This window comes from Choloepus didactylus, chromosome 2, assembly GCF_015220235.1.
Source record: "Choloepus didactylus isolate mChoDid1 chromosome 2, mChoDid1.pri, whole genome shotgun sequence".
Lineage (NCBI taxonomy): Eukaryota > Metazoa > Chordata > Mammalia > Pilosa > Megalonychidae > Choloepus > Choloepus didactylus.
The window spans coordinates 130,640,285-130,652,296 of record NC_051308.1 but is presented as its reverse complement, the minus strand read 5'-3'; the positions used below and the strand labels follow the sequence as shown (position 1 = coordinate 130,652,296).

General features: G+C 39.7%; 1 protein-coding gene and 1 long non-coding RNA gene across 2 annotated transcripts; one reads left to right on the top strand and one right to left on the bottom strand.

Moving 5' to 3' along the window:
- Positions 1 to 154: 154 nt before the first annotated feature.
- LAMTOR5 (late endosomal/lysosomal adaptor, MAPK and MTOR activator 5) lies at positions 155 to 6,226 on the bottom strand. The gene is made up of 4 exons (XM_037826434.1): positions 5,956 to 6,226; positions 5,012 to 5,073; positions 2,691 to 2,808; positions 155 to 475 (listed from the first exon to the last, which is right to left on the bottom strand). Exons 1-4 carry the CDS (start codon positions 5,988 to 5,990, stop codon positions 415 to 417), a joined length of 276 nt encoding a protein of 91 aa, XP_037682362.1. The 5' UTR covers positions 5,991 to 6,226; the 3' UTR covers positions 155 to 414.
- Positions 5,856 to 10,594, top strand: LOC119526903. Its single transcript, XR_005215283.1, has 3 exons — positions 5,856 to 6,233; positions 9,763 to 9,943; positions 10,440 to 10,594. It is a non-coding gene; the product is annotated as an uncharacterized LOC119526903 (long non-coding RNA).
- Positions 10,595 to 12,012: the final 1,418 nt, after the last annotated feature.

Genomic DNA, 12,012 nt, shown 5'->3' with positions numbered 1-12,012 from the left:
TCATGGACAGTCCTGTAAGAATAGAGGTATTTTGGGATGCTTCTGAAAGAAAAGCTAGTAATTTGGAACAAGAACCATTTTTAAAAAAATTAGTTTGACAGTTCAAAAAAATGAACATTTGATAGAGTTTAAAGAATCGAGAAAAGATCCAAGCTTTCCTCCAACCTGATTTATTGAACATAAAGTTCTATATACAAAGTGACCTGGACCTGCTTCTTCAAACATGATCCTTATCCGAAATTTTGACAGGTCAATCCATACGGTGTCAAAAAGCAGCTTACTCTAAAATAAATAGAAAAATGCCCAATGCACATTAAATGAATGGCCTAACTACTGGAGTTTTAATAGTTCTAAAAGATAATTAACATAGTAGGATTGAGTCCCTATGAAAGGTTGGAGAATTGATACGAGGCGTCAAGAGGCCATTTTGTGCACTGCCACTGTGATGCCATCATGTTTCTGGATCATAATGTTCCTGCAAAATACAAAGCAGAAGATACTTAGTAAAATGTTACAAGTGGGAGTCAATGTTAAGATTAAATATACTGTTTGGTTTAGGACACAAAAAATAGTATTTTTTTCTACTTATAAAAGCAACACAGGAACACAGTAAAACATTTGGGGACTACAGAAAAGTATAACACACAAAAATGGATTTCTGTAAAGGTTGCTTCTTGGGAGATGGTTTTAAGTAGAACTTCTTAGTCTCGCATACAGAGCTCCAAGAGAATATTTCAAGTCAGATGGAACTGTATGTATATATATCTATATCTATGTGTGTGTGTGCACGCACACGCACGTTCCTTTGAAACTTCAGCCTTCAAGATCCAACCACCTGAAGATCCCAGCAGCATGACCTCAGTTTCAACACAACTTCTGACAGTCCTCATTTCACCGCTTTCAGTGCTGCTTGAAGTTGGAGATGCAATCACTCGCTGTCTTTTTAGGTGTGATTCTCAGCATTACAGGCATTTGAGCTGATTTGGGGTATATATACAGAAGAGAAATGGACAGCTGTGACCTTGAAGGTCCTCCTAAAACAAACCTCATCCTGAAAACCTTTGTGCTATTGAGGTTTAAAACTGGGCTTCTGTGTCTGAATATTTTCAAGAAACAGACAGTAAACGAGTTAATTTCACATTCCTAGAGGTTTCTCTAAAAATAGGAACAAATTGATATATGTTAAAAAGGGAAAAATGTTTTCTTCAAAGTAAGCATGCAGTGAAAAAAAAGACTATAATTTGTAGATGCTAGTTTTAAAGGGGATCAGGGAAATAAATGACTGAAATTTACATAAATAATATTCCATAATCTCAGAAGTCCCAAAGCTCAAGAAATAGGAAGAAAGCTCTTGCCCAGAATCCTAGGAAGTCACCATTGTTCATTTATAATCACTCTTCCTGAATTGTTGAGGAGTCTTTTCTCCATATTTTTATTAGGTTTTTGTTTTCTCATCTCCTAAATTAATAGTATACTTAGATATTAAATCTAGTCAGGCAAAAATGGAAACTTTCAGTTCTTTTGGGAAAAAAAAACCTAGAAAAATGTTTTCAATGTATCTAATACCGAAATGGAGAAATAGATTTAATTTTTTAAAAAAACTTTATATTGAACATTGAAATAGAGAAAAGATTTAATGAAAAAAAAAAAACATCCCCTTGGTGAGAAGTACTATATTAAATATCAATTATGTTAAAGAAAAAAAAAAGAAATGAATTCCATGATCCTACCACTCAGAGACAATCATTATTAATATTTCCTGGCTTTTTAAAAAAATGTATATTATATACACATTTTTTCTTTTTATAAAACTGTGATTCATTCTGTGCATAGTTTTTATATTCTGCTTTTTTCACTTAATATTATTCTAGGACCCTCACTTGGAATTTCTTTGGTATACTCTTATGATTACATAAGTTTTGTTCTTAGTTTCCTCTGTTCTGTTTATTTCTTTTTCTTGGTAGACTGATAGTTCATGACAATTTTTATGCTTCATTTAAATGTCACTGTGGCCTGAGAGCACATAAGCTTCAGAAATCAATCTGTGCGCTACTGTGGTCCACATGGAGAAGAACTTCCCTTAAATTTCTTAAAGTAAATAAATCTCTACACTATGCAGGTCATTACCAGCATGTTGAATAAGGAATCACTGGTGAACACAGGGCAGATCCTGTAGTAGTTTTTGTGGCTGCTATAACAAATACCGTACAATGACTGGTTGGCTTAACGACAGGAATGTAATGGCTCAAGGTTTCAGAGGCTAGGCTTGCTTCCTCCTAGGGTCGGTATCTTCTGGCTGACCAGCATCTTTGTGGTTTTGTGGTTCCTTGGCTTTTCTGTCACATGGCAATGCACATGGCAGCATCTTCTCTTTTCTCTTCTGAGTTCTGCTGATTTCCAGCTTCTGGCTGCAACCCGTGGCTTTTCTTTTGGTGTCCAATTTCCTTTGGAACTTCAGCCGTATTAGACTGGGATGAAGGCCCACCCTCATTCAGTCTGGGTACACCTTAACTAGTAACAACTTCAAAGGCCCTATTTACAAATGAGTTCGAACCCACAGAACCAGGGGTTGGGACCTGAATGTGCCTTCTGTGGGGGGCATAATTCAATCTCCAGCAGACTTAATTCAAGTTACCTAGGAAGTTTTCTAAACAAAAAGGAAAGGAAGGGATCTACTGATATCTACTCACCCATTATCTGATTCTAGACATACCACAGGAATATCAGTGGGGTCAGAGGTTAGCTTAGCTGCTTGCTGGGCTAGAACAGATATTACTCCAGCATGCTCATCTGACAAAGTCCCACGGCCTGTAAGATAGAGATATCATGTCACCTGATTGTCCAAAACTAAGTACGGAATTGTAGTAGGAGCTCCACTGAATTAGTCACAAAAAAACAAGATTCAGTTCCCTGCCTCCTAGGTTAGGTACTGACATAAAACGCTTTTGCCCTGATAATCAGCTGGTTACATCTGTGAGAAAGAAAAACAACAGTTCTTAAATCAATAAAGTGATGACAACACTCAATTTTCTGTCATTCCCATCACTATATCTAAACACCTTCCAATGACATAAAGAAGCTGTAATTCAAATCAATCTAAAAGTCAGAAATTCATTTTATAGGAACCTTACTGAAACCAACAAAAAATTCAGAGGTGAGACTGACAAAAAAATCAGTCAATAAGGACAAGAGACTTGTTGAAACTAATTAATTTTTCCTGGGAAATCTGATTTCCTTTCACTGAGCTCAACCTCAAAAGGTAACAGATTCTTTACTTGGGAGTTCAGCCATAAGACCATCTTGACAGCACATGTAAATACTCTGTGAACAATTAATTTGGCTAGAATAAGCTGGCTATCTTCAAATGTCAAGAGAATTAGCTTTTTATTAATGTTTGTTTTAGCCTGCAGATAACTAACCTTGGATTCCAAGGACAAAAAGTAATTACTAAGTTTACTTTAAAATATATTTCCATATATAGAGGCAACACATGCCTAACTGTACTTGAAACTTAGTCAGGTAACAGACATGCCACTATTGGACTGTTTACAGATTTATTATTACTGTTTACTATTAACTGGCAACAGTGCAGCCTTTAGGGCCTTGACGGTTTCTTGAAGGAACTCAATTATTCTTTAATTTCCAAACTTGAATTTCAGCCTTTCCATTAGCAAGCCTGGCAAGCACTTCAGAAAAATCTGCCTTTTTTGTCTCCCAACTGACTTATCTATGAAGACCATAACTGTTAAACATATTCCCATTTCAGTAACCCTTGCAGCAAAAATTCAGAACTTCAAAAATTCTTGCATTAGGAGTAAGGAGTCCTGGACTTAACTAGTTCTGACATTAATTAACTGAATGCTTTGCTTACTTACCTTTCTGGATTTATTTCCTCATCTGTAATTGCGACCATTTTTTGAGCATTATGTCCAGATTCTGTGCTGAGCCTTTTACATATATAATTTCATACTGTTGTGATTAAGAGGCTTTGGAGCCAGATACAAATCCTAGCTCAACCACATACTAGCTATATGAACTTGGGCACGTTACTTTACTTTTTTGCTTCAGTGAAACTGGGAAAATGGTTATCTTCCTCATGGGTTTTTTTTTTTTTTTAATTCAATTTTATTGATCCGTATTCACATACTATGCAGTCATACAAAGTGAACATTCAGTTGTTCACAGTACCATTATATAACTGCGTTCATCACCAAAGTTAATTTTTGAAAATTTTCATTACTACACACACACAAATAGTAAAAATAAGAATTAAAGTGAAAAAGAACAATTAAAGTAAAAAAGAACACTGTGTGTCTTTTTTTTTTTTGCCCCCATTTTTCTACTCATCTATCCATATACTCACTGGACAAAGGGGAGTCCTCATGGGGTTTTATGAAGACTATATGAATTAATACATGTAAAGCACTTAGAATGCTACCTGGCACACAGACAGAGCTCAATAAAGGTAATTCTATTATTACTATCATTATTAAACAACCCAATGAAGAAACGGAGGCCCAGAAAGGTTCCTTTTGGTCCAAATTCATACTATTAGCAAGTGGAAGAGCAGGAGGTTGAACCCAGCTGTGTCTGATTCTGAATCCCCTGTTTCATAAGCACTACATTTTACCACCCACTCACTTATTGCTAACTGTAGTTGGACTAAAAATTAGCACCACCCATCTGTCAAGGTTATAGTGAAAACCAAAGAAAATGTATATAAAGACTAGCACAGTCCCAGCAAATGGTAAACATCCAATAAAGGGTTACTACTGTCATTACCAGAAGACCCTTGTAGAACCAATTTAAAATGATTCAAATACTATTTTAGTAGAGATAAATGTTTAATGCTAGAACTGCAGAAAACATTTCTACTTTCTTAAATACCAATTTAAGGATTGGTATTATAGGATTATAGGAAATAAAAGCTAGAGAATAGCACTAATACACTGGGCTGCAAGTCACTATCAAATATTTGCAATACACCAAAGGTTTGGTGTAAAATACTTACAGCCCAGATTAAGTCCTTGTGAATCTGTGCACAGGACTCCAACAATGGATGGATTCTTCATTCTAGTTCCAGGAACACAGGTGGGATGAAGCACACCATGTGAGATCATAAAACATAATCATAATCATAAAACATAAAGGCTTTCTATATGCCAGATACTCTTGTGCTTTAAATCAGTGTTTCTTAACCTTTTTTTCCCCATTATCATCCCTCCCCACCTCCAGAAAAAGTAAATTAAAATCAATTAACTTAAATAATTAAATTCTCACAACAAAAGACTGTCAGGTATAACTGAGGTTTGGAGGACCACAGACATTGTAATATCCAGGGTTATTCCCTCGTTGGAAATATATGCTTTAATATACTAACTCATTTAAAACAACTGTTCAAAAATTATAAGTAACACGGGTTTTCCCGGAGGGGAAGTGGGAGGCAGGGGTACAGTGACGGGAGAGGTATTTCCCTGTGTGCCTTCTTATACTTTTCCAATTTTCAACCTTACAAAGATACCACCCATTAGAAAAAAAAATTAAGAGATGGCTCATCTCCCTAAGCACCAAGTAACTGGTTACAGATGGCGGCGATACGTGCGTCTGTTTGTTTACACTGCAAGGCTCCACTTTGTACACCTGGTACACCCTTCCCAAAACTTAACCCATTTCCTAAAAACTCCTGAAAAACGACCTCGTGGGGTTTTGCCTCACATTGGAACCCCGCAGACTTGCTCCGGGAGAGAGTGTGCAAAGTACCCCAGACCAATTTTAATTCCGGGTCACCGGCCCAGCCCTGCAATCCCAGGGCAGAGCTCACGGCCTCTTCCGCGTCCTCAGAGTTGCGCGGCATTCCCAGACGCCGCGGCTGGCACTCGCAGCTCACGCCCTTTGTTCCGCTTCAGTCCCGACGCCGCGACCTCACGACAGGCCGAAGAGGCCTGCGCTACTCACGTGTCCTCCAAGTGCTGCTCCAAAGTCTCTTCCATTCCGCCCGAGGTTCGCGAACCCTCAGCGAGACGCGTAGTTCCCCCCTGACCTTAGGCGCTCCTCCCTCACAAGACACCCCGGTACGCGGACTGGGACGGCAGCTCCAAAGGGTCAAAATTCATCGAGGCGCAACGTTCGCGTTCCTAACTGGGAGACGCCGTGCAGCTGTTGGGTGATATCCTTAGTGACCCACGCCGGGCTCCCCTCCGGAACCCGGCAGCGCGAGTTTTTTCGGGAGAAAGGTGGGAGCCGGGCCTTGGTGTCTTGGTTCTGGCCTGTCGCTTTGCGTCAGTGATTTTTAACCTTTGGATTCCAGTCATAGGCAGGGTCTGATCTAGGCGGTGGGGCAGGTACGGAGAAGATAGACACCAGGGACTAAAGGGCGAGATGGAATAAGGTTAAAACCCCAACTGGGTATTGGATTGGTAAAGTGTCGGAGACGAAGACATTGGTAAATAACTTTTAAAAATTGTAAAAACAGTTGTAAAAATAAGAAAGGGAAATCATCCATAGCCCCACTTCCAGAGATGGCTAATCTCTTGGAGAATATCCTTTCAAATGATTGTCTTTATAAATGTATACTTGTAATTTTTTTAAAAGCAAAATTGACATATATACTGAACATACACTTCTGTAGCTAGCCTTTTAAATAGATTTTAACTTAGATGTCTTTCCATATTAATTAGTATTCATTTCTAATAGTTGCAAAATATTCTATGATAAAGCTTACCTTAATTTGTTTAACCAACCCTTTATTAATTATTAATGTAGTTAGGTTGCTTATAGCTTTCTTCTTTTCTTTGTGGGTTTTTTTTTGCTATTACAAATGCTCTGTCAGCATCCATGTAGCTAAATATTTGTGGTTTAAAAATTTCCTTATTAAGTTACTAGAAATGGGATTACTGAGTCAAAAGATGATATATTTCAGGCTTTTGAGAAACATTTACAGATTGCCCTTCGGATGGTGGTGCCAATTTACAATCAGATTGGTTGCATTTTGATGAAAATAGGAGTGTTTGCATAGGTTTTCCCATCCCTCATAAATAAGCCTCTACTCATGTCTGATACTTAAGGTCCTCCTCACATCACTCCTTGCTTTCCTTTTCCTCCAGCCCTCTTACCTCCAGTTTTACTCACTGTCTACCTTCTGATATGGGGGCCAGATTGAAGGATCCTCTAGGCTTGAATTCAGGGTCCCCTTTCCTTCCTTAGGTGTGATAGTGAAGCTTACAACTTCCTTGAAATTCCAGTCTTGAATGTTGTAATTCGGGTGTTTTTGGACTCCTGCTCTGGAGAAATGTTTTTTTAATTTTTTAAAAAAGCAGTTTATGTCATTACAAGATAGCATTGAAAAATATAAGTACTGACCACTTGAATTGGCTTCTACCAATTGGTTTGTGCCATTTCAACTCCAGGAGGCAGCTTGCTTCCTGTGGAAACCTTAACCATGGGAGGCTTGTCACTGCAACACCTTGTAGTCCTATTTGGTGGGAAAGCTTTGCTGGGCTGGGCTCCCCAGCTCTTGATTTTTTTTTTAAACTTACAGGGTAGCACAGTCCTTAGAAATATAACGGGCACCACATGTGTCATTTCAATTGTTCTGGTCGCCACATTTAAAAAAAAAACAGGTGATGCTTATAATTGTGCCTAAGAGTCTCTCCCTGAGTGCCTCTTTGTTGCTCAGATGTGGCCCTCTCTCTCTAACTAAGCCACCTTGGCAGGTGAAATCACTGCCCTTCTCACTCCATGGGACCTGACTCCCAGGGGTGTAAATCTCCCTGGCAATGCAGGATATGACTCCCAGGGATGAATGTGGACCTGGCATTGTGGGATAGAGAACATCTTCTTGACCAAACGGGAGATGCGAAATGAAATGAAATAAAGCTTCAGTGGCTGAGAGATTTCAGATGGAGTCAAGAGGTCACTCTGGTGGACATTTTTACGCACTACATAAATAACACTTTTTAGGTTTTAATGTATTGGAATAGCTAGAAGTAAATACCTGAAACTACTAAACTCCAACCCAGTAGCCTTGACTCTTGAAGATGATTGTATAACAATGTAGATTACAAGGGGTGACAGTGTGATTGTGAAAACCTTGTGGATTGCACTCCCTTTATCCAGTTTATGGATGGATGAGTAGATAAATGGGGACAAAAACTAAATGAAAAATAGGGTGGGATGGGGGTGGATGATTTGGGTGTTCTTTTTTATTTTTGTGTTTTATTATTCTGATTCTTTCTGGTATAAGGAAAATGTTCAAAAATAGATTGGGGTGATGAATGCACAACTGTGTGATGGTACTGTGAACAGCTGATTGTACACCATGGATGATTGTATGGTATGTGACTATATCTCAGTAAAACTGAATTTTAAAAAAAGCAGGTGAGATTAATTTTAGTAATATATTTTATTTAACCCAATATATCCAAAGTATTATCAATATATATTTAATATAAAATATTCATGAGATATTTTACATTTTGTTTTCAAACTAAGTCTTCAAAATCTGGTGTATTTTTGACATAGCACATTTCAATTCAGACTAGCCACTTTTCAAGTTCTTAACAGCCATAGTGGCTTCCTTATTGGCCAACACAGCCCAGGATATCCCTGATTATCTCAAAGCCAGATGAATGATTAAAGGACTCTCAGCTTGATGATCACCTTTTTTTTTTAAGCTGTAGAGAAGGCCTTTGAAGGGAAAATGAGAATGTAGGAAGAGGATAACAGCTGGTCCACATATCCCTGCCACGTTGGAGGCAGGAGGGCAGGCTGCTCCACACCATCCCCTCTTTCTGTCCTGCTGCTGTCTTGTCCTCCCTGTGCAAGTTGGCAGAGGGAGTAGAATAGCTCATATAAGCTGGGAAAGTGCTGGGGGCTGGGATTATGGTTTGAGGATCTGTTTTACCCCTAATTTTTTCTTCCTTTAGCTTGTGGGCTATTTTTTTTTTAAATTCAGTTTTATTGAGACACATTCACACATCATACAATCATCCATGGTGTACAACCAGCTGTTCACAGTACCATCACATAGTTGTGCATTCATCACCCCCAATCTATTTTTGAACATCTTCCTTATACCAGAAAGAACCAGAACGAGAACAAAAAATAAAAAGTAAAAGAACACCCAAATCATCCCCCCCCATCCCACCCTACCCTTCATTTAGTCTTTGTCCCCATTTATCTACTCATCCATCCACACACTGGACAAAGGGAGTGCGATCCACAGGGTTCTCACAGTCACACTGCCATCCCCTGCATTCCACATTGTCATACAATCGTCTTCAAGAGTCAAGGCCATTGGGTTGGAGTTTGGTAGTTTTAGGTATTTACCCCTAGCCATTCCAATATATTAAAACCTAAAAAGCGTTATCTATATGGTGCATAAGAATGTCCACCAGAGTGACCTCTCAACACCACCTGAAATCTCCCAGCCACTGAAGCCCCACTTTGCCTCATTTCGCATCCCAGCTTGTGGGCTATTTTGATGATTCTTTATTCTTCCTTTTGAGTGCTAGTAATCATTTCTGGTGTGACAGAGAGTCTGCACCCATATAAGAGTACTTCCTTTGTTGTATTGTAATCGTTTATGTATCTACTTTTCAAAGACAAGAAGAGCATCTTATCCATCTCTCCGTCCCAAGCGCCTTGAATTCAATAAATATTTATTACAGGGTCTTGATGGTGTCTTTTGGGGAAAAGAACACTATAATGTAAGAACCTTTAAATCTGTTTATCCTCTTCTTTCTCTCCTTTTCCATAAACAAGCTCTTGGAACCCGAAACTACCAGGAGGGTCCAGCAGGGAATGCCCGTGGCCACCTCTCCAGACTGGGAAGCAGGGAATAAGAGACGGAGTGTGGGAGCTAAAACCTTCAAGACTAATTCTGCCATTGGGCCAAGAGATCCTAATCCCTCTTCCCTGACCCATCCAGGAGCGGAACCTTCCTGTAAGAAGTGCACCCCTGGTAAAGAGTCTAGCTCTCCCCTCCATGCCAAGGGCCTTTTTTTTTGATATGTGCATTACTTTTGCAAGTAGAGTAAACCCGAAGCCTGGTAGGGTAATGCGTCCTCCGCTGCCACCAGAGGGCACCAAGCCAGAGAAAACCCTGCTCAGACTGGAGGGTTCTGGGGCAAGGGTGAGGATCAACACCAGTCCCTTGAGCTGGTACATCATGGTGAGGATTTCGAGCTGGCAGTATGTTAGGTTGTGGTGTAGAGGAGAAAATGCTGGCCTTGGAGTCAGACAGATGCAGATTTGAATTCTGGCTCCGCCACACTGAGCCTCAGAAGGCTCATCTTTGAAATGGGGGTACCTTTACCCATCTCGTCAGGTTATGGGGAAGATTATACAAGATAATTTATCTAATAGGGGCTGGTACACAGTGTAAGTCAATAAGTAAGCTTTGTTAAGTCTGAGTAAGAAGACATTGTTTCTTTCCTCAGGTTGCTTATAATCTGGGTGAGGACACATACAAGGAGATAACTAAGGGCAATGAAAGTAGGAGCCAAATGATGGCTTCAGACATCGAGCAGTCTTGCGTTCATGGGAGGAGATCACAGGGCTGGACTCGTATAGTTGCTCTATAAAGCTGTGTTAAATGAGATAATTAACTGTGTTTTAATTTTTATTACACTTTTCTATGGTATAAACATCGTAAAATACATCGGGAAGAAAGGAAAAATCACTTGAAATCCCATCCTAGTGCTAAGCTTGGTGACATAAATGTGATGAGGTAAATAGGATGGGACAGGAGTTGGATAAGGGGGAGATGGGGAAAAGCACATTGGAAAACACACATTGGAATTATCACAAGAGTCTTGCCAGCTGAAGCATCTCACTCCACATGAGCTATGCAACAGGATACTGGGAGGCCACACTTCAAGTCTTCTAATAGTGGCTACCACCTGAGAGCTGAGTCTTAGAGCCAAAGCCTGACTTCTCATAGTAATAGTAGTAATACCATTAGTAGCTCATAAATGTGGAGTGACAACTGCTTGCCAGGCAACTCACAGGCCTTATTAATTCTCACAACTTTTGGAAGGAGCTATTGCCATTATCCCTGTTTTACAGTTAAAAAAATGAGGCTCAGAAGATCAATACTTTGCTGAAGCTCACTGTTATGGTTTGCTAATGTTGCCCTTCTGCAAAACACCAGAAATGGATTGGCTTTTATAAAGGGGGTTTATTTGGTTACAAATTTACAGTCTTAAGGCCATAGAGTGTCCAAAGTAAGGCATCAGCAAAGGGTACCTTCATTGGAGAAAGGCCATTGGCATCCAGAAAATCTCTGTTAGCTGGGAAGGCACACGGCTGGTGTCTGCCTGCTCCCTGGTTGTGTTTCAAAATGGCGTTCTCCAAAGTGTGGCTCTTGGGGCATTTTGTCCTCTCTTAGCTGCAGCTCCTCTTCAAAATGTCACTCTCAGTTCTCCAAAATGTCACTCACGGCCGCACTGAGTTCCTTCTGTTTGTCAGCTCATTTATATGGCTCCAGTGATTTAATTCAGACCTACCCTGAATGGTGGGGTAACACCTCTATGGAAATTATCCAATCAAAGTCTTACCCACAGTTGATTGAGTCACATCTCCATGGAAACACTCAATAAATAGGTTCCAACCTAATCAACACTAATATGTCTGCCCCCACAAGATTGCATCAAAGATAATGGCATTTAGGGGGACAAAATACATCCAAACTGGCATGGTCACCCTGCTTCCAAGTGGTGAAACTTCACTATTAACCTCCCTTCAATACTGCCCAAACTTCTGTTGCTTCATCAGCAACACGGTCCTAGGAATGTGAGAGTTTTAGAGGCCCAGTCCAGACCTCCTAATTCTATAGCAAAGAAATCTGATGCTCAGAGAGGGAAAGTGGCTGATTTAGAACTTGGATCTGGGATTCTTAACTTTCCATCCCATGCTCCACCTATATTGTACTGCTGGAGGCTTAGATCTTTAGTTAGATCAACTTCAGAGACACATACATAAAGTCTACAAGTCAGAGATATCTTTGACATT

Coding starts and splice junctions, on each gene's coding strand:
- LAMTOR5 (XM_037826434.1), bottom strand. CDS start 5,990: ATGGAAGAGACTTTGGAGCAGCACTTGGAGGACAC. Junction 5,074..5,955: donor GAGCAGCACTTGGAGGACAC/GTGAGTAGCGCA, acceptor TCCTGGAACTAG/AATGAAGAATCCATCCATTG. Junction 476..2,690: donor TGTCTAGAATCAGATAATGG/GTGAGTAGATAT, acceptor TGTATTTTGCAG/GAACATTATGATCCAGAAAC.